A 23,275-nucleotide genomic window follows, 5' to 3' on the forward strand; every position below is an offset into this window, starting at 1 on the left:
TCTTTTGTAGCAAAATCACTGGAAAGCAGTAAGTATCTACTGCATAGCTGTTTTCCTTAGCACCAACCCACCCTTTTTAGTGTCTTTGGTTAAGGTGTTGAGATCAGCACTGCAGAGCCTGAGCAAGAAACATGTTTCCTTCTTTCATCTGTATTTGAGAGCAGTGATTCCCAGGAGGCCAGCAAGGAAGACAAACGTGGATGAAAACTGCTTAAGTGGCTGAATAATTCAGAGTCAATCAGCCTACAAGCTGAAAGAAGAATGAATAAATGATAAGTTAGCATTTTAATTCATAGGAGGCTATACACTAATTTATAGGGTACACTGGTGAGTTAGTTTCAACTGGGAAGTGCTCTGTGGCACTGTCTTAAGTATAATGGTGGTAAGCCTGAGAAACTAAACCTGTAAATCAAACCCAGCACTTTTTTCAATAAATAAAATAAAATGAGGGATAAAGCACATTAGGGAAAAAGAGATGCAACATGTTTCTGGGAGATTTGCTGTTCCAGCTACATTCTTGTAAGAGAGAAAGTGTTTTAAATTTAAAGAAGAACCTGTCCCTGGATTTTGGATCAAATCATGACAATATTGTTTTCTATGAGACCAGATTTTGTTTCATGTCAGTGAAAGGAAGTGGTAGACACTGTTAAGAAAACTTTTCAGAAAGCATTGAAAATCAATTTGACAATTTGCTTTACTTGATATATCACTCATAAACACTCCTTTTTTTTCCCCCACAGGTATCACTATTATGGAATTGGCATTAAAGAAAGCAGTGCATACTACCACTCTGTGTATTCTGGTAAAGGCTTAACCAGGTATGGTAACATAAGACTCAAACTTAGTCAGTGAAGGTCTAACTTTAACCTTCCCTTAGGAAGGTATAGGTAGAACACTAATTTTTATTAATACCAGAACTAGTATTGCTACATATCTCAGTGTCTTGTATTTCTATATGTAAGTAGCAGCTTGCTCCCTGAAGACAATGATTTTAACAGGTTGATCTAGACCTTTTTGTAGTGACTTCCAGTATGGCCCCTCCTTAGTCAGTGTAGATCTGTACCAACTTTAACAGCAAAGGATTTGTTCAGTTTTGTGTGAGGCACAAAACACCATTTCCAGAACACTTGTATCATATTGTTTGCTTTTGTGTCACCCTCTGAGTTCTTTCCCCAGGACACCTTCCCATTATGAAATGTCTGTAGAATGGTGTGAAGCTGACACCTGTGGGGCAGGAGGGAGGGGTCACTGTAGATTAATATTTACAGGTCCTTTGACTGGCTAATATCAGTTTAAACCTAACCCAGGAAGCTCTAATTATATTTATTTAAGGGACAGCTAGCAGGATCAATACGTTACGATAGCTGCCTGTTAGTTTGCCAAAGATTAATAGTTCGTAAAACAAATGTCTCTGTTCACATATGGCTTGAACGATGGCTTTCATTGTCTACAACAGTATATCTGTATCAACGGAGGACTCTGAGAAAGGAAAGGGATAAATGAGTTTATGATTACATGTAGAAAATTCAACTGGTGGCATATTTAGGTTATATCCAAAGAGACTTTTTCCAAGCAATGCGACAAGTGTAAAAATTGATTGCAAATGATGCTTAAAATGAGGGATCTCTCCACTGCAGAATTTAAGGTGTAATAGACTGGAATATGCCATTTCCTTGTCCAGTGTTTATCCAGAGCTGTGGAGGTGTTGCTGGTACACAGTGAGATGAGGTTCTTTTATAATACAGAATTACTTTGAACAACTTGCTCATTTAATTGACTAAAAGACAGTTATTTTCATTTAAGGGAATATAATCACTCTTAGTCATCATTTTTATGTCAGCCAGTGCCCTTTTCGTGTAAAGCTCTGTCTTTGCAGAATCTAGCAACAATGAACACAAAGAAATTGGAGGTACTGCAGATTTCCCCACAGCTGTATTTCCAACAGTATAAGCTCACATAAAGGTGGCACAGATACTCTCTAAGATTTTCAAGAGTACTCACTAATTCACCAGTTAGGAAACTTGTCTTTATGTGGGAATTGTGCTCTCATGTATGAGAAGGTGAATTTTCTGGCACTGAAATTGCCTCCTAGCTGATTTAGAACAGAAGCTCAAATGCTCATTTTGCAGTCTGGTTGGATTTTTCTGTGTGAAGAGACTGATGCAGTAGCCTGGGGTTAAGAACAGTCTTCCGGGTAAGGGAACAGTCAGGCAGTATAGGGATTCAAAATTGAGAGTGACCCTCCCAGTTGCTTGCTGCTGTATATAAGGATCCGTCGTAAAATCTCTCCCTTGATGTCTATTCTGGTAGGTTAGCTATACATATAGTTCTTGAATTAAGCCTGGGGGAGAATTAGGCAGTTAAAATATAAGGGTTGATAATGGTATCAGATCACACCATGTTCGTGCACAAATATAGGCATATGGAGGCCTTTACCACAAGGCTTACATGTTAGATGGCAGCTTGTGAAAAGATTAGAAGGGGCAATGGGGCTCACTTTAGATGCCTAAATATAGGCCTCTACTGCTATTTCAGACTAAATTGGTATTTGTGTATGAAGATTTAGGTAATAGAGCTGAGTACAATAGTCCTTAAATGCAGGGTTGCAGATGCCCGAATCCTTAAACTCCAGTCTAATTTTGACCTCCCAGTTCATTTAAATATCAAGCCTTGCACTGTGAAAGGAGCATACCTAACATGCTAACACCAAAAATCATTAGTATCCAGAGCACTGTGTGAAGGGTAGTGCTAGCTAGCAATTAAGGCTCTGAAGGAACAATGTCAGCAGATGCTGTCTCATGTTTTTGGTGTACATTCTGTGTACATTTTGCTGCACATGTGGAAATCCAAAGTCCGTGACAAATACATTAGCTGTGAAGGTAATAAGCTCCACATTGTAACACACTGAGTGACGCCTTCTTTCATACTCACCTGCCAACAACCAAGGGAATTCTGTAGGTAACGTGCTGGATCATCACATGATGGGAGCTGTCAGACACCTGTGGCTGGCTTGGGTGGGACAACTGCTCAGCCTCTGATTTTCTGTTCTGCCAGCAGAGCATCTCAACAGCATGAAATCACAATATTGCTGCTAATAATTATAAGACTGCATGTTGCCTGTAGTATCTTATCGGTTGGCAGCTAGCAGAACAGAAAGTAATAAACAACATTTATCATTATACTGATCCATTAGAATCTCTATAATTACACATTGTCTGGTTTACTAATTTTGATTTTAAAAGTGTGCTTTCTAATTTCTGCACTGAAAAGTTGCCTGATAGTCCAATGACTTCACTGGGAATCTCTCAATTGGACCCTTAATAGGACAGACACTATACTGCAATACATTTTTGCCAGTTAATGAATCTTTTATCTCAGAAATGCATTTCACCTGCATCCAAATAATGCTGTAATGAAAAAATAACAGAAAATCACTATAATTTCTTCATTTTTCATAAGAAAAGTAAATAATAGATTTTTTCTTCTACTTCTAATTTACTCAGCTGTGTCAAAGATTTTTTTGTATCTTCTGGTAAAGCCCTTAAGGACTCACACCTATGCTGCCCTTTTGCTATTTATGAAGTTGTAAAGATCCGAAGAAAAAACTGAAACTGTGTTTCATACTTTACCGTTTAGTCAGTGATCTGAATCATCAAGTTTTAGAAGTAGGTGTCCTGACATCCTCAGGCATTTGCAAATCAATAGAAGAAGTTAAAAAAAACAACCCAAAACCAACCAACCAAACAAACCAAAAAACCAAAACAAAACCCCCATGATTTTTATTGTAACTACATTTGGAGGAATGTGATCTTTTTTCTAATAGATCTATTCTATATGTATTTGTATCTACAATCTCTAAAAATGTTCCTCTTATGAAAAAATCACCAAATGTGTTTGTTTTCAAAGGTTCTCTGGAAGCAAGTTAAAGAACGAGGTAAGTGTTGTAGTGTGTTTCCTTTTACTTCTGTTATAATTGAAATATTATATGATCTCTGGTTTTCATTTCTTTTTAAAATACAACAATATTTTCGTTGAAGATTAGACTGAATAATGTCTCTTTTTCATGAGCTGAGCATTTGCTCCTCTGAATATTCAAAGAAAAATAAGATTTTTCTTAGAAATAACCCCACCTTCTGGGGTTCCGTTTCTGATCCAGTTCCCCATAATCACAGAGGCTCATAATAGACCCCCATAAGCAAAGGATCAAGCTCTATATTAACTTTTTTGCATTCATAACTTTGGCTTTTTCAGAATCTCATTTATCTGACTGGAAGCCAAAAGATGGGTTTTTTTAATAAACAGAATTGTATACTTCTTGGTCAGGATTGTCTGTTTCTAATTTTTGGTTTTCATGACATTTTCTTCTGATAAGTCTTTTCACTGCTTTAACTTGCTAGATGGAAAAAGCAACACTTTTAAGCACCTCTGATCAGCCTTACAGCCTTTCACTCTACTTGTTCTCATTTGAGTGTCTTTATAGAAAAAAAACAATCATAGAGACTTGTAAATGGCATATCTCCAATTTCTATTGGATATGTGCCTTCTGATGAACTCTAGAACTGTGTTTGCTTTTTTTGTTGTTTTTTTTGTGGTGGTTTTTTTTTCTTTTCCCCCACAAGTAACCTACATTTTCAGTACTGTATGCTATGATACAGTCACTGTCATTGTGGTTGTATTCATGCTAGAGAATTATGGGTTATTGTACATTAAGAGTTAAGAATTGCTCCCAGGATTTTGCTTTGACACTGACTTCAACTGTCATAGCATAGCCTGCATGTATTAATATTAAACTCCTGAACATACAAAACAACATAAGCACATCCCATCCACATTGCCACTGAGAAAAGTCCCTAGCATGCAGGTATTTTTGAGGCATTACTAGGAATTGTTTGGTAGACTGCTAATTGGCACAGGCCAAAAGAATGCCAAGACCCATCTGCATAACACTGTTACAGCATTTCCTGGGAACGTTTCCTTGCACCATTTAGTTTACTAGACTAAATATACCCTCTATGATCAACTGATGCACAGAAACTCTTTCTCCTTTTTCATTTTCAGATAAGCAACTCCTCGCTGATAGCAGAAATTCTTATTGGTCCCTGAAAGTGTAGCTTTGCTCTATTGATTTTTGTCCCATTTATTGCCGTTATCTCAAAGCCATCCAGATCTTTCCACATGACCTCTTGGTCTTCCTCTTTATTGATGGCTTCATTAGCTCATATCAGCCAATTTAATCTATAAAATGTTCAGTGTGATCATCTCTAAGTCTGATATTTGAAAATCTTCAATCCCTTTTCAACCAAGTAGTTTCCCTGTCAACAAAACTTGTTAGCATTTCAGTTGGAGTCAGTTTCTTAAGCACTTTACATTCCTGTACTAATCCCCACTCTCACCAGCGTAACTAATGATTTCCCATGGTGACACCATGTCAAGTAGATTAGATCTGCTGCATTTTCCTCATTCAGGTAATCTGCTATCTTATCAAAAAAAGATAGTGTTATGACATGGGATATCCCCAGCATATTCAAGGATTCATGAGCACTAGTACAACATTCATTCTTTCAGAGTTTTGAGATGGGAAATGTTTGGCTCCCTTGGCATAAATTAATGCACATTCACTTCTATCTCTGATGTGGCATTCCCCATCTGGTTGGGAGCTAACAGTCCCATAAACCTGTTCATTACATTTGTCCTCCCAAAGTTCAATACATTTGTCCTCCCAGAAAAAGAATCACAGAGAATTTGGCGGAAATAAGCAAGTATGAGTTTTTGATTGTCTAGCTCTGTGTTGTCTGGAATTATTGAGGCAGGTCTTAAATAAAAAAAAAACACCAAAAACATCTTTCATGGTCAAAACTTTTTTAACAATCTCAGTGTACTGAAGATTAGACAGTGTACTTTCAAAAAAGTGAACAGGTTATATATCCTTATTCATTTGCCTGAAAAGTGTCATGGTTTAAACCCAGTCAGCCACACAACAAAAGTACATGCAATTAGGTATTCTAGAAAGATTTACAATGATTGCATAAGGAGTAATTCTCAATAGCAACATACAGACATTGAAAAGATGTTAAAGCACTGATTGTCTAAATATACTGAGTAAATGGCATTTGAATGAACACTTATTGAGTGCTGGGGACACTGTTTACTTCTGGCATGTTTTATCACATTTTGTAGTATTCTCTCTGTAGGGGGAGATATCGGCAAATTCTTTTATCTAAAGCAGTTAGTGCACCATTAGAGTCTGCATGGTTAATTAGGCAGATAATATTACTGTCATTATCTTAATGTTAAATGGTCATTAGAAACAGATGGCATTAAATTGAAAGGGCAAGTGGCAGCAGGTTAAAATATTAAGCCTAGAACTGAGGCACGGTCATTACCATTAGCAAGGTAAAATCATTGCAGATTATGCTCTCTTAAACCTCCCACCAGCATCACTGCCTTCTTTTAAATTAACTGATCCCTCTTAATCAGAACTTTTAATATATTTCATGGGTAATTACATAATAAAATCATTAAGATTACTCCTGTTATTAAAAAAGAAAAAACAAACCTCCTGGTACTGATAGGCAACTATAACACCACAGAAGTATTGACAGGAAGAAGTACTAATGTTTCTACATTTCTTCAATTTCTTTGACTTAGAGTTTTATGCATATTTGAATAGTATATAGGGCAGTCAAAGTGTGTTTGCATAGTGTATACTTTCATTCCTTGCTGTCTGTTTTGTCAGACATTTCACCCTATAAAAATAGGGATATACATATATAGTAAGTAAGTCTGTTGCAGTTACAGTTTTCTGAACACAGTATTTGAGAGAATTTCCCTTGAAACTGGCCTCTAATTCACAAATCAACATTTATAGGTAAATACTCCCCTTTGCCCACTTTTATACTATGTGTTATACTATATACCTACTATTTCCACTTCAGTGAAATCTGACTGCATCCAAACGGGTAGGAAAAGGCCACTTCAAGTGCCATTCAAATGTCTTTTGCATGGTTATATATCCATCCATTAGTACAAAGGGAATCTGCACAGATGTAATGGATTTACTGCAGGTATATACAGAAGGCCTCTCATGGCTCTGCACACTGCCTTGATATATGGACTGGGTGGGCTAAAATGCATCCAAAGATTTCAGCCAAATAGTCTTCTCTGGGTTTGAATGCCATTCTATGAGAATAAGTACAATTCCATCAGTAAGGACAAAATCATAATACAGAATTTATTGCTTCTCTTGAGAATGAGGGTTTCCTCTTAATTATATCATTTGAGAGCTTACTGAGCATAATGTGGTGTTGTCATTTAAACTCAGCCATGCAGTCTCTCTCACCTCCCTCCTTCTTCCCCCCCCACTCCCAGAGGTATGGGGAGGAGAATCAAAAGAATGTAACTCCCACAGGTTGAGATAAGAACAGCCCAGTAACTAAGCTATAACACAAACCACTGCTGCTGCCACCAGTAATAATAATAAGGGAAATAACAAGGGAAGAGAATACAACTGTTCACCACCTGCCAACCAATACCCAGCCCAACTGAGCAGTGATCTAGTACTTCCGGATAACTGCCCCCCGTTTATATAGTGGGCATGATGTGCTGTGGTATGGAATACCTCTTTGGCTAATTTGGGTCAGGTGTCCTGTCTCTGCTTCCTGCTGCTTCCCCTCCTCCCTGGCAGAGCATGAGGCTCAGAAAGTCCTTGGTCAGACTAAACATTACTTAACAACAGCTAAAAACATTGGTGTTATCAGCACGGTTCCCAGGCTGAAAGTCAAAAGCACAGCACTGCACCAGCTACTAAGAAGGTGAAAAATGACTGCTACTGCTGAACCAGGACAGGTGTGCATTATAAATATAAGCATGGTAATACTGTATCACTACAGAACATTACTGTTCAGCTTTACTGTGAAGTAGACTAAATCAGATTCTGTGCAAGTATTAGGTTAGGAGTCTAAATAAGGGTTGATTTACCATATGTTGCTTAACAGTCAGTATCCACATATACAAGGCAGCTTGTTGTTTCATCCTTTAATCTTATCTCTCCAAAGGTTAGCACCTAATTGTTATTCAAGATATTTTTTCAATCTGTCACTAGTACAAGATGTGTCTACAGTATTTCAGGTGTCACAAGCTAAACCAGCTTAAGAGGCTTAAGAACTCTAAGAACTGAAAGAAACTCAGCAGAATTTAGCATAATTCAGGAGCAATTTAACTTGTATCAAGGTCAACGTTGACCATGTCTTAGCAATAACTGGAGAACACTGAATGTCCAAGAATACCATTCTTACTGATAAAGGAAACTGGGGCTTCATGTCAAATCTGCAACAATCTCAAAGAGATTAATAATAAATACTTAAGTAGTAAGTGTCTGTAGACCCTACATACCATCACATCCATAACACTATAACATATTATCAAACTTTATGATCAACTAAAATAATGGTTGCCATAGTAAACCAGCAGAAGTCACTATTGCCATGCTATCAGAACAAGAAGAGAGCAAGGAAGAACAATAATATCTCCACTACTCTAGATCCTTCTGCTAGCAAGACACATATTAAATAAAACTTTGGGTTTTATATCTCCATGAGGGTATGAGGGTCTCCATGAAGGTATGACAGTCCACACTGTGGAGGAGAGAATTTTTTATTTCGGTTTTTAAACATAGATCAACCCAAAGGTTGTAGAATTACATGAAGTAACATGGTTTAAAGGCTGCATTACTCTGAAAACTGCATTTGGTGAAGTTTAGATCTGGCACATACCTATTTACCTTGCTGAGCTTGAACTCAAGTCCGGATATGCGTCAATATTTTGAAGGACTATCTGAACATAAATATTCAGGAATATTGAGAGACTTGTGAGATACTATGCAACTTAGTATGGATTTCTGATTTCAGTTGAATCCATATTGGTTATTTCAATGGTCCTGTTTTTTCCCTTCCATTTCAGGGTGGTTTCACTCGTAAATATTCTCTGAGTTCCAAAACTGGGACTCTCCTCCCAGAGTTTCCAAGTGCTCAACACCTTTTGCTTCAAGGGTGCATTTCTAAAGACAAGGTAAAATGTGAGCCACTTCTCTTCTGACTTACTTACAGATCAAAATTTACCACAGAATGTTTCTTCATATCTTAGCCTTTGAGGTATTGACATGAAAGAGCCAGAAATGTCCATAATCAAATAGAGGTGACTGATTTATAGAGGGGGCAAACCTTTACTAACACCGATTAACTGGCTTTCCACTGGAAAGGTGGTTGAATTATTTACCTATTAACTGACCTGGTATTTTACAAACTGATGGTATGTAAGAATGGGAGAGCAAAACAAACAAATAACTGAGAGTTGTATTCATTCTAAATGTCTTTGGTTTTAAGGTAAATTTTGTTCTGATTAGATCAGAACAAATAATTCACAACAAATAATTAGATGAACTTTGCTCTTTTTGATTAATTGCTTGAAAAGAGACTGAAAATCTGAACATATATTTTTTTTTAATTAATAAATTTTATTCCCCAAATCAACACTTAGTATTGCTCATCCTAAAAGTAACTGTTCTGTTAGAAGTATTGCTGGCATATGTTTTAGGTCTTTGACTCCTTGCCTGTGTGCTACGTTTTTGTTGTTTCTGGTCACATTACAGGCTGCTACGTCCCTGAATTGTGCTGGAAACCTTTTGATACACATTAAGAACTCTCCAATTTAGCCTCCAGTACAGGTCATGATGGTGGCTGTCTTGAGAAATGTTGCTTTAAAGCTTTTTGGTTTATGATCCCTTCCTCTAAAGTTTGATCTCTGAAAGTCATGAAGCCAAGGATTCCTGTTGTGTGGACTGAACAAAAGGAGCCATCTGTAGGACAGAGATCTTAGCTAGAAATCTTACAGTTCCTAAAGAAAGAAATCGGTGTACTCAGCAGTGTGCATCAACTGCTGTTATAGTCTCTATCAGTGAATTGACATTTCTCATATATAAAATGTCCTTGTAACATTTAAATCTGAAGAACATTTGAGATTCCATGCAGACCCAACACAGCAACATAAGCAAAACTGAATTTTACCACTCCAACAATGAAGAAAAAGATGCAACTCATTTTATCTTCATTTTGGGTTGAAGCATTTAATTGCTCTAATGTTTGAATCAGATGATGCTGGGCTCAGCAGAGCTTTGCAGGTAACTGTGGGCAGATTTATGGAGTTATGAGAAGACTATGGGAAGAGAGATGAATACTGTGTGCCTGCTGCTCTCTCTTTCCTTGCTGCTTTTTCCTCATTCTTTGTTGTCTTGTTTCCTGTTTTATTTTCTTATCATCTTTCACTTCCTTCACCTTATCTGGCCAAGGGTTGCTGAACCTAAGATATTTAGGTACTCTGTAGAAGAGATCCTGTACATGAAGGTTTATTCCTGCATTAAACTCCTAAGAATCTGCATGCAACTGAAATCTCTGGGGAATTAATAAATATAGGAGCCAGCACTAAAATGATTGATAATTTCTTCATTTTAAGTTTCTGAAAAAAGCTCACCCAAAACTTTAACTTCCATCAACCCCTTAAAAAAAAATCTATAAAATGTTCTTGAGTCTCACGCTTTGCCTGTGTTTTTCAAAGATATGTAATTACAGATGCAGATCTGAAAGTCAGCAAGATCTCTTTTCGAAGAAATCTGTATGCTAAACCTATTGAAATAAGGTGGTACTAGGTGAATTTGAAACCTGATATTGGTTTGCCAGAGAAGTTCACAAGCTGTGACAAACTTTCTGTGATTCTGGACCATAAGAATGGTTTTGCTAGCATTTTTCTTTCCTTAAGATACTTTATAAAATTTCTTGGTTTATAATCTGATACAGATTTTAAAATTTACCACTATGTTTTACAAAGTCTTGTAATACCTCTGAAGAGTTATTAAAATGAGGGAACACTCCACTCAGATAAATTAGCCTGATGAGATGAAAGGGAGTACTGCTTTTTAAAGTTCTGTTCATGTAAAGCAGTGATTAAACTTTGACCAAATGACTGGCAGCTATTTTCTCATTTGTCTAACCAGATGATGGTTCAGAACACTCATAGACGCCTATAGTAGCCTAATGATTAACTTGCACTACTCTTTGGGATTAATCTTAGCTTCAGAAAGGGGAATTTACTTTGCCATCTGACTGGCTAATCTAGCTATTGCCTTGGTTTGATATCCACATTTTCACAGTGTATAGAGTCTTAGATGTTACATTTCTGACAACAGCATCAAGACTCAAAAATGTCAATAAAATCTAGAGGGACCTCCTCATTACTTCTGGCTATACAGGCTGCCTATTTGTGCATATGCATTTTAATGCAATTTATATTCTATGTTTAAATGCTAACTACAGAAAGCAGGAATCTACATCACTAGCAGTAAACGAGAGAGCTAAGAATCTGTGTTTAATCTTTCTTTCTTCCAAAATAGGTAGATACTCTTATCATGATGTACAAGACACACTGTCAGTGTGTCCTTGACAATGCAATTAATGGGAACTTCGAAGAGGTAAGGTTGTTTGAACACACATTCTTGGTATATGTGCACACGGAGACAAGGAAGTGTTATTTATGTCTGTGAATCTGGTTCTTGCTCCTTTAGATTCAGCATTTCTTATTACATTTTTGGCAAGGAATGCCCGACCATCTTCTTCCTCTGCTTGAAAATCCCATCATTGTTGACATCTTCTGTGTTTGTGACTCAATACTGTATAAGGTAAGTTAAGCATTTAGCTTCATGTGTACATTACAGCTTTTGCTTGTGTTAAAACAACATCAAAGTTAGAGTAACAGGATGCTGTGGCTGCTTTCTGCCTCTCACTTGTGTAAATCAGGAAGGATTCAGTTGAAATAATGAAATTTGGTGCATGTAAAAGCTGAAGTCCAGACTCAGCACTGCTGGACACTTCTTATGTGACTACAGGATGCACAGCAATAGTGAAATCCTGACCTACTTGCTTGGCTGCTTTACCAACAAGGCTAAATTAAGACTGGATGGAAACTGAAGCCTTGTTTTTACTTAAAAGATTATTCAGGTTAGACATAATGAAGATGATTTTCATTGTAAGGGTGATAAGGGACTGGAATAGGCTGGCTAAAGAAGTGGTAAATTATCCCTGGCAATGTTCAAGGCCAGGTTGGACGGAGCCTTGGGTGACATGGTCTAGTGGGAGGTGTCCCTGGCCATGGCAGGGGGGTTGGAACTAAATGGTATTAAGATGCTTTCCAACCCTAACCATTCTATGAATCTATGATTACTGCAATTTCTACCAGCAAAGACAGTCTGTGGCAGATCAGCGAGGTAATTCCACACACAAATCTGCTACTCACAGGTTATGTCAGGCCAAGGCTTCATGTTACAAATCTGGAAGAATACTGGGTTAAGATATTCCTGCCTCTCCTGCCTGCTGCACTCTGCTTCTGTTCCTATGCTGCTGGATGTACCAGCAAAACTGCTGCACTCTGAATTTTTTTGGATTTAAAAAAAATCTATGGAACATTGATTTTGCAGAGGTTTTGTGCCATGTTATTTAATCTAGTTAACAGCATGATCACAGAAATAGCTGAAACTAAGTGAAAGTGAGGAGTATTGTAAGGTCAGGATTGGTTAATAGAGAAGAGATTCAGAGCAGGCCTGCGGAGGAGGACTTGGGGGTGCTGATCGATGAGAAAATGAACATGAGCCAGCTTCAGTGTGCACTCACAGCCTGGAAAACCAACCATATCCTGGGCTGCATCAAAAGGAGCATGACCAGCAGGTCAAAGGAGGTGATCCTGCCCTTTATTCTGCTCTCGGGAGACCTCACTTGGAGTATTGTGTGCAGTTCTGGTGTCCTCAACATGAAAAGGGCATGGAACTGTTGGAACAAGTCCAGAGGAGGGCTACGAGAATGATCAGGGGACTGGAGCACCTCCCATATGAAGACAGGATGAGAAAGTTGGGGCTGTTCAGCCTGGAGAAGGCTGCGTGGAGACCTCATAGCAGCCTTCCAGTATCTGAAGGGGGTCTATAGGGATGCTGGGGATGGACTCCTCCTTAGGGACTGTAGTGATAGGACAAGGGGTAATGGGTTAAAACTTAAACAGGGGAAGTTTAGATTGGATATAAGGAGCAAATTCTTTCCTGTTAGGGTGGTGAGGCACTGGAATGGGTTGCCCAGGGAAGTTGTGAATGCTCCATCCCTGGTGGTGTTCAAGGCCAGGCTGGGAGAAGCCTTGGTTGTCATGGTTTAGTGTGAGGTGTCCCTGCCCATGGCAGGGGGGTTGGAACTTAATGACCTTAAGGTCTTTTCCAACCCTAACTATTCTATGATTCTATAATAGAACACTGGGGAGAAAAATGTAATGGCACTGGAGCTTTTAATTTGGAACATCAGATCAGTTCATTAATTAATAGCTGCAAAGTACTTTAAGTTCCTTTGGTACGACATGGCATATGAATAGAAAAGCTTTGTCATCTTCTCTTTAATAAATTTCAGGACCACATATCAATGGGAAGAAATAACTATAAGGGCTAATAGTAAAACACCAAGCAGTCAAAGCAAGGGACTTGGGACTGTTTATTACTGAGTGTGTCACAGCCACCTATTTCATTCTTTAATGTAGAAAAACATGGTGGAAAAAATCCAGAAAAGATGAAACTATGTATTTACTAGAAACATACCAAAAGTTAGAAGAAGCGTTTTAGCTAGCAGGGATATGTAACAGTAATTAGCATCAAGAATCATAATTACTGCCCTGGAGATGAGCCATTAAGCCTCGTTACTTGTAGAGGTTATATTGTACCTTAAGTTTATGAGGTTTTCCTTTCTCTAAAAGTGCTGCCAATATTAACTTTATTTGTAACAATTTTTTAATGTGACAGAAGCAGAAATACTACAGGAGCCCTAAGTTATAAATCAAGTAAGACAGAATTTCTCAAAAGTTCATCAATTTACTATTGTTTCTCTTCTTTGTGTCTTACTGTTTCTCACTTATAATAATGTTAGATATTCTTGACAGCACAGCTGGCAGAAAGAAGGAGAAATTTTGTTGTGCTGTTATTAAACCATTTACATCAGTAGTGGAAACAGATTTTAGGATATAAGCTGACAGCTTTGCCCTCTGCAATAACATTCCCTGGAAGGCATGCCAGATGGTACAGTTTTTTTCCTAAACAGCTCTACATCATACTTAACTATCAGGGATTTGTCCAAAACTCTGAACACATTCAGTGCCATCCATGTTCAGTATGGGAGAGAGAAGAGTCAAGTGGCTAATAGCACATGAGGACTTAGGACATGCTTTACTTAGACTCAGTGATTCTAGAGAAGACAAAGTGTTTATGCATCTCACTTCTACTGATTTCCCTATCATGGAAGTGATAGCCCTTTCCTGTTTTACTGGCATGCTGGCATACATTAAGAACGGGAGCTACATAAATATAAAAATATCTCTTATGTTCCTATCTAATAATGATGGGAGAAATCTAGGTATATAAATATTATAGAATCATAGACTCATTGACGGTTGAAAGGGGCCTTAAGGATAATCAAATTTCATCCCCCATGCCACAGGAAGAGACATGTTCTACTAGACCAGGTTGCTCAAAGCCCCATCCCACCTGGCCTCAAATGCTTCAGTATCACTTTAAGTAACATATCACTTTAAATAACTTAATCACTTCAAATAATTACTGCTTTAAATAACACTTCAAGTATCTGGACAGTAAGTTGAATGGGTTTATTCTGCATTAATTTCCTGTCCTTATCACTTTGCAATCTAAGTAGACAAGAAAGATATGAGTGAATAAATAGCCAGTGGAAGCTTGATATAATTTTCTGTTACTTTTTTGAAGGTCCTTACAGATGTGCTTATCCCTGCAACAATGCAAGAAATGCCAGAAAGGTAGGTATTTGTCAATAATAATAAATTATGTTTGTTAGGCATATTCCAGGTAAAGAGCAGAAATTCTGTATCCCAGATAAATGTTCTTAAAATATTTATTCTCTTCTTCAGAACAGTATCATATGTATGGCAAAATACACTTAGCTCTGAAGACAGTTATAGAACACTAAACAGGGGAAGTTTAGATTGGATATAAGGAGGAAATTCTTTCCTGTTAGGGAGGTGAGGCACTGGAATAGGTTGCCCAGGGAGGTTGTGAATGCTCCATCCCTGGCAGTGTTCAAGGCCAGGTTGGACGAGGCCTTGAGTAATATGGTTTAGAGGGAGGTGTCCCTGCCTATGGCAGGAGGGTTGGAACTTGATGATCTTAAGGTCTTTTCCAACCCTAACTATTCTATGATTCTATTACACAGTATTTTAATGTCCCATTTTACTGACTTGTTGAATATATTATAATAGGCTTCTTCTACACTAATGCCCTATAAAATCAAAAAAGAAATAAATGTACTTGTGGCTCTTAAAGAAAAATAATTGTTACCTTTTTCCAGACTATTTTTCAGGTTTGTAGCCTATGCACCACAATAATATTTAAGCATTATTATAAGTTGCCTCTGTATTATTTAAATAAATAAATAAATAAGGCAAATTTATTTATGTTTCTCTAAAACACTTTTTTTTTTTTTCTTATAGTTTACTGGCAGATATAAGAAATTTTGCAAAAAACTGGGAACAGTGGGTTGTTTCTTCTTTGGAAAATCTACCAGAAAACCTGACAGATAAGAAACTGCCTATTGCGCGAAGATTTGTTTCCTCCCTGAAACGACAGACATCATTCCTACACCTAGCACAGGTAAAAAAAATAAGACTATATATATATATATATATATATATATATATATATATGAAAAAGTCAATTGTATTTCATGCACCTTTCAGGCTAGGAGATACAATGCGTTATTTTTTCAAGGTTCAACTTCAGCTATGGAACACTCAACATCTTGTAGTATTAACCACACAAGAAGGAAATGACCATAAATAGATCTGACCAAAACTTCAAACTTTTGTAGTGGAAAAGAGAGAAAAGACCATGGTTATAATGAAAGACTTTCACAGGCAGCCAAGGGCTCCAAGGCTGTCTTGGCTAGGATATACGTATCTGCAATTAGAAGGCACCTCCATGTGATGGTTTGGGAGACTATACAAAAGGATACAATTTCTGTTGGGAATTTAAGTGCTAACAACTTGGGCATTGAGGTGGGAATCCTCATGAATAATTGTAGATGCACCATATATTCATCTTAACTTAGTTTTCTCTTTCATGAATGTTAAGACAGAAGTAGCACATATGTGACATCAGGAAGATAATCTGATAGAAAGACGCATTAGAAAAGCATTAGAAGTCTAGTGGAAGGGAAACATTTTCTCAACTGATCTACGAAAACCCCAGCCATGATTAAACAGAATATGTTTAATTTTTGAGCACAGTAACAAGCACAGTAATCATAGCATCCTTCCAGTATCTGAAGGGTGGCTATGGGGATGCTGGGGAGGGACTATTCATTAGGGACTGTAGTGATGGGACAAGGGGTAAAACTTAAACAGGGGAAGTTTAGATTGGATATAAGGAAGAAGTTGTTTACTGTAAGGGTGGTGAGGCACTGGAATGGGTTGCCTAGGGAAGCTGTGAATGCTCCATCCCTGGCAGTGCTCAAGGCGAGGTTAGATAGAGCCTTGGGTGACATGGTTTAGCGTGAGATGTCCCTGCCCCTGGCTGGGCGGTTGGAACTTGATGATCTTAAGGTCCTTTCCAACCCTAACTATTCTATGAATCTATGATTCTTCTCTGAGGGGTTATTCAGGTGATCCCCAGCTGTGGGTGTGTGCTGGTTTTGGCTTGAATAGAGTTAATGGTTTGGTTTTCTGTTGGAAAGAGTCTGAATAATTGAGAGATGTTTTCATTACTGCTGAGCAGTGCTTACAGAGAGCGAAGTCCATTTCTGCCTCTCACCCCACCATAGAGTGGGTGATGGGTGGACAAGAATGTGGGAAGGGAAACAGCGAGAACAGCTGACCTGAAGTGACTAAAGGAATAGTCCATACCATACGGCATCATGCTCAGCAATAAGAACTGAGGGAAGGGTGGTAGAGGGGACACTGCTCAGGGACTCGGTTGGTTGGTGATGAGCAACTGTTTTCATTTGCATCACTCATTTTGTTTGTATTTTTCTCTTATTTTTTTTCCCTTTTCCTTACTATTATTACTATTATTGGTATTGTTACTGTTATTGTTATTTTTTTAGATTATTAAACTGTTTTTATCTCAACCCATGAGTTTTCTTATTTTACATTTCCAATTCTCCCCCATTCCACAGAGGAGTGTGAAGTGGATGAGTGGCTGTGTGATGCTTAGTTGCAGGCTGGGGTTAAACCGTGACAGGGTCTCAACATTTTACATTTACTTCTCTTCCAGATTGCTCGGCCAGCCCTTTTTGATCAGCATGTGGTCAATTCCATGGTGTCAGACATTGAAAAAGTTGATTTGAATAGTATTGCATCTCAGGCACTCCTTGCAGTCTCAGGCAGCACAGACTCTGATGGGGAGGTCTACAGTGAATGTAAGTTCATGGTGATATATCTGTATCATTAAAAGTAATTTGCTTTTTCATTCCACACCACGGTAGTCTACTTGGAGATGGACTGAGAAAAGGCACACAGATGCCCTACATCCTCTAGTCTAGCCTAGTGTTAACTTCAGTATCTCAAGAAAACCAGTTAGTTGCCCTAGCATGTCCTACAAGAACAGAAGCTTGGCTGAGAAGTCACAAACAGTTGCTAAAGTAATCATTTACATGTCAGTTGCTAAGTGTAATCAAATCTCTTTAGTTTTGTCCTAATCATATGAGCATATTAGCACAGATCGATTTTTGAAATATGTCTCAAAAATTCTACATCATTATGGCTTAGTTTAATGGACTTCTGAGCTACTTTACATTTCTTTTTATGAGTAGATTTTTTTGCTGCATGTTGTTCTTTAACAAAATACATAATTTTCTATGAGGTATAATAGCTATTTTCATACACAGAATAGAATGAAGAGTGTTAATTTTCATATTACATACCTGTTGTTAAAAAAAATACCCTTTTTCTCTATTAAAAAGATAACTTTTGTCATAGGAATCATGCTGATCAGAGTTTGGAGAGCTGAAAGGAATAGCAGCGTGTTGTCCTCTAAATATTATTACTTGATCATGAAAGTTTGTTGTCTTTAATAGTTCAGAAACCTATTCATATTTTCATTTGAGTTGCCCATTTCCTACATTTGGTGTAATTGTTTTCTATTTTGTTCCCTGTGCTCTTCCACACTGGTTAAAAAAAAAAAAGAAACATAGAGACCTAACTGGTCGTTCAGGCACTTTTTTTTGGAAAATTGGAGTTTATGGAGTTAGATTTACATTATATGGTGAGAAACTTGTAAAATATAAGGTAAACCTAAAAAAAGTGTACAAATCTGCCACGTCACAGATAAAGCTTTACAACTAAACTTAGTAATAAAAATGTTTTCAAGGCTGAATCTTAAAAGGAATTGAAATTAACAGATTTTTTTTGCTTTTATTTTCTTGTGAAACTTCCTTGTCTTACAACTTGTATCACTGTAATGCTTAAGTAGTTTAAATATGTATGTGTGATGAATGTGTGTCTGCTTGCTTTGCTGGGGAATTGCTTCTTTCTTTACTGCTCTAATTATTTGCTTTTCCTTTCCATGCTACAATATTGTCGTATTGCTGGTGAGTGGCTTTTTCTCACACTCAGAATGGCATGAAATGATATGCTCTCCTTTTTACATGGTAGATGACTCTGTTACAGTGTTCCAAGAACTGAAGGATCTTCTAAAGAAGAATGCCACTGTGGAATCATTTATTGAATGGTTGGATACTGTGGTTGAGCAAAGGGTTATCAAGGTACCTTTCAAATGTTCTGTCTGGCTCAAGACCAAATCCTACTGCCCTTACTCCTTACACAGTCAGACAGTCCTCTTACTTACACAGTCCCTTTACATTTAGGTAGTCCCATTGGTTACCTTTGTAGATTTCTTATCTCTGCTCCCATCTCCTTATTGTAACAGGGAGGTTCTTCATTTGGTGAGAAAGATTCCAGTGCCATTAGTTCCAATTAATCATATTGAGTGCTGTTAAGCGGTCTTATGTGTGCAACAAACTTAAGAAGTATTTTAACATAAAAGTCATCAGTGTACATGAAAGAAACCCATCCACTTTATATGTGTATGCAGAAACACAGGTATATTGCTCAGCGAATAAGCAATTCCTTGGAGAATCAATTCTTTATTTCCAGGTTCAGGCCAGGTTGGATGAGGCTTTCAGCAATCTGGTCTAGTAGAAGGTGTCCCTGCCCGTGGCAGGGGGGTTGGAACTAGATGATCTTTTAAGTCCTTCTAACCCAAACCATTCTACCATTCTATGGTGGAATGGTATTTGAATGGTGTGAGTTAATGTAGCAGGTGGATTCAGAAGTAGCTAACCTGGATTTCTACAGACCAGGATAAATGATGCAGTTTTGTAGCTTTGTTATGGTTCTTAACACAGTAATTAATGGTTTTGATGGGATTCTTTTTTCTCCTGATTTACAAGATGCTTTATAATTACAAGTATTTTATATGCATGTAGTTACATATGAATGATTACACTATGGCTCAGAACAAAATTATTGAGCTCTATGTTATAGCTCAAGTAAGAGATATTTACCGATTCTTAACTAATTAATGTGAACTAGCAGAATAAATTGTTACCCGTTGCTTGCTAGAGCTGAACACTGGTCTTCTCATCAGGTCTTGTTCTATCTGGAAATGGAATATTTTGTCTGCCGTTTAAGGGAGCATCTTCATATGAATGGATGCAGGAGGAGGAGGCAGTGCAGTTAGCTTTGACTGACTTGCAAGACAGTGACTCTGCCACTTACAAAACAATCATAGGCATGTCTTTTTTCCTTTCTTCACCTGTTTTCCCAAATTTCAATGGAGACAGTGATAATTTCTTTCCTTTAAAGCTCTTTGAGTTTCCTGATATCTGCTGTTATAAGTGATCAGCACAGTGGGGAGGTTCGAATGATTCAGGGTAGCAGAGCCAAAGCAAGTCCTCATATGCACTTACCTAGACACAAAATTCCCACTGAAGCTAAGCAATCACAACTTATCCAAAGAACTGAATGATTATGGTCTAAAATTCATTCCACAACTTCAGAAGACAATTTCTGATAAAGAAGCCAGGCAGAAAGGGTGACAGTCTCATTCATCATTCTACTATGTGATATGTTATTATTAAAGTTAACAGGTATGGTCCCTAGCATTGTTTTCCTGTAGTTAAGGGTAAGAAATACCAATGATTCCTGATAGGAGGCTAGGTCAAATAAGCAGAAGCTAATAATTTACAGAACATGTAATCCTTCCATTGCAGTCTGCCTTCTGTTCACGCCAAATTGCAGTTATCGTCAAATTCACACAACAGCTTCTTTCTGCTTGCTGTTTGAGAAAGCAACAGGGCATACATTACCACATGAAAAGATCACTGCCAGAGTGAAGTGACAGTATGAAATGAGCAGCATTAAAAGTGTCAGTATTACGTTAGTAAACATACCATTTTGTAAGAGAAAGTCTGGCCAGTGTTAGACTACATTCAAGTACAAACACTTATCTCCCTGTTTATATGGAATAACATAGTGGCAGAGGGTAGGGTTTTTTAAATTTATTTCTGCCCTGTACACCTGCATATTTACAGAATATTTTGGCATCTTTAATACTAGAATATGAGGCAATTTATATACCTTCAGGGCATAGCAGACCCCAAGCAGTAAGCAGTTTGCATCATCTGACATTGTCAGACCTCTACTCTGGTTGAACTGAAATAAGTGAATGATGCTCTTTATCACTTTAGGACACATATTATGAAGATAGTTTGAACAAGCAGCTTGATCCAACCCTGTCACATCAGCTCAAGTCAAAGACTCCTTGAACTCTCAAGAATATTTAATTCTTGTGTGTGCAGAAAACAAGTTAGCATATTTACCAGTATCTTACTACTCTCTTTCAGGCAAGCAAGCAAAATGGGAGGTCATTAAAGAAGAGAGCTCAAGACTTCCTTCTCAAATGGAGTTTTTTTGGTGCTCGAGTGATGCATAATCTAACTCTAAACAACGCATCAAGTTTTGGTACCAAGGCTTTGCAAAAACTCTCATGTTTTGTACATATGTGCTAGCACTTACCAGCTTTCCACCATTTCCTGAGCAGAGGAACTTGTCCCAGTCTAAAGATTATTCGCTTAAAGCCATAAATGCTGAGTAATGTGCTTTTCAAACTAGCCTTTAATTGTAAATGCTAGCAATATTTTGTTGGTGAGCAGTGTCACGTTCATTTTTAAAAGGTATTTTGTTTGCATTTGAAAAGCTGTGTTTGTTTTGACATGGCAATGGAAATATAACTTCATACCTCAGTGTAGGCGACAGAAGATTTAAATCATTAGTTTTACATGTGGATCAGTTTGGGAAAAAAAACTAATTAAAATGCTGCTGTGCAGAAGTTCTTGTGCATATTACATTTTAATACAAGCAAAATGTATTTGGCAGATCACCACTCATTTAATTCTGGTATCAGCAGACAGTCAATTAAACATTTTGTGTGTTTTAAAACATAAGTTTCACATGTCCATCTTTGGAAGTGTTTACATTTTTGGGGACTTTCAGAAAGAATCTTTTATAAAATAGAAGATAGTAGAGCAAGTGAAACTTACTGTGAATCTAGCACATGATTTCCTAAGTTTAGCTGCAGGTAAATTGCGGTTTAAAATTTCAGAGTGCATTTTAAATGGCTGCAAGGAGACACACATTTTTAATGTGATATATCCTTGAAATAAGGTCAAAGACTTCACCAGTTATTGTCTGGTTATTTAGCACAAGGCAAACAGAAGCAAAGCAGAGGCATTCTAGAAGACTTTGGCCTTATCTAGCTCCACTGTGTGCCCTCTTCAAGTATAAAGCATGTCTCACTTTCATCAGTATTTTTCTTTGATGTAATTAGTGGTCAAATAGCCTACAGGACAGTAAACAATTGAGCTAGGTGGGCCAGTGCAAAGAGAGATTAGAGCTAGAACTTAGGCACTATACCTTGTTGGTCTTGCCAGGTCATTTAAAGTCCACAATTATTTGTTTGTTTCACTCTCTTCTTGTAGAGTGGTGAGAGATGGTCACAAAGATAACTTAGCTACTCTCTCTCTTTCTCCTCCCAAAGGTTCTTTTCATTTGATCCGCATGCTACTAGATGAGTACATCCTGCTCGCCATGGAGACACAGTTCAACAATGACAAAGAACAAGAACTCCAAAATCTACTGGACAAATACATGAAGAATTTAGGTAACTAGAGCTTGGTTCTTTTAAACGTACTCCCATATTTTTAGAAATTGGCTTATTTGTTTAAACAGAAACAAGCTTACTGTCTGATCCTGAAGGTGTAGCTGTATTCAACACTGTCAAATTCACTTGAAAAGCTTGTGACCCCATAGCAATTGATTCCCACCTTGCTACCGTAGTTCACTTAATAGCATTTTGTGGGAATGTGAATACACTGAATCTCTGAGTGCAACAAACACTTGTAGGTACATCTGAAGGGCCACAAGCTGAAGTATGAGAAGAGGTATAACTAGCAGAAAGGGCAGAAATTCCTGATGCCAGTTTTTCTGCCAAAGCTTCAATATGTAATTGGGCCTGGAACTAGGAACATAGTAAATGTTGCTAAATTGTAACTATTTTAGAAAGGTTGGAACACAAATTTGGAGCCCTGTTTAGCATCTGGCTGAAGTATTACAGGGTGGAAGAGAAACAAAATGAATTTAAAAACCTTAATATTTTCCATCTACCTGGCTTCTTCAAGGTTAGACAGTTTGAAGTCATATTCTCCAGGAGCTTTGCTATAAAAATGAAGTTTAATTTAGATCAAATTTAAGTCCAACTTAATCCCAAAATATTCAGTGAAACTTTACTGTATAAAAATAGTTCTGCTGAAATATTTTTTATTAACATTAGCACCAGCAAACATTCTTTAACTTTTTGGTTGTTGTTACTCTAAATCTGCCCTTTGCTGCAAAAAACTTGCATAGAATTTGTCTGACAGTCAATGTTTTTAATTCATCATTCAGGAAAAAACTTGTTCTGTGTAGCAGTTGCCTTATCCTTGGATATTTAGGTGAAGTCCTTGAAACCATAAAGTCCTGGTTTCCACTGAAGAATAGCAAAACTTCCACTGACTTTATCAATATTCTGCACAAAACTGTACAACTACTGAGTAAAACAAATGCTTTTCTCTAGATATCAGTATGA

At 37.5% G+C, this 23,275-nt stretch overlaps 1 protein-coding gene across 1 annotated transcript in view; it reads left to right on the top strand.

Annotated features, from left to right (window-relative positions):
* RFX6 (regulatory factor X6) overlaps nt 1–23,275 on the top strand; it is a 39,588-nt gene that overhangs the window by 11,693 nt on the left and 4,620 nt on the right. The window contains exons 5-15 of the mRNA XM_061366183.1: nt 741–818; nt 3,907–3,934; nt 8,959–9,066; nt 11,441–11,518; nt 11,612–11,725; nt 14,846–14,895; nt 15,586–15,745; nt 17,366–17,510; nt 18,745–18,854; nt 20,997–21,114; nt 22,190–22,312. Coding sequence (XP_061222167.1) covers nt 741–818; nt 3,907–3,934; nt 8,959–9,066; nt 11,441–11,518; nt 11,612–11,725; nt 14,846–14,895; nt 15,586–15,745; nt 17,366–17,510; nt 18,745–18,854; nt 20,997–21,114; nt 22,190–22,312 — 1,112 coding nt within the window. The remainder of the gene's footprint in view (nt 1–740; nt 819–3,906; nt 3,935–8,958; nt 9,067–11,440; nt 11,519–11,611; nt 11,726–14,845; nt 14,896–15,585; nt 15,746–17,365; nt 17,511–18,744; nt 18,855–20,996; nt 21,115–22,189; nt 22,313–23,275) is intronic.

The sequence above is a fragment of the Neopsephotus bourkii genome, unplaced genomic scaffold (genome assembly GCF_033783945.1).
Source record: "Neopsephotus bourkii isolate Nb327-2 ecotype Australia unplaced genomic scaffold, CSIRO-AGI_Nbou_v1 NB_1314, whole genome shotgun sequence".
In the NCBI taxonomy this organism is placed as follows: Eukaryota; Metazoa; Chordata; class Aves; order Psittaciformes; family Psittacidae; genus Neopsephotus; species Neopsephotus bourkii.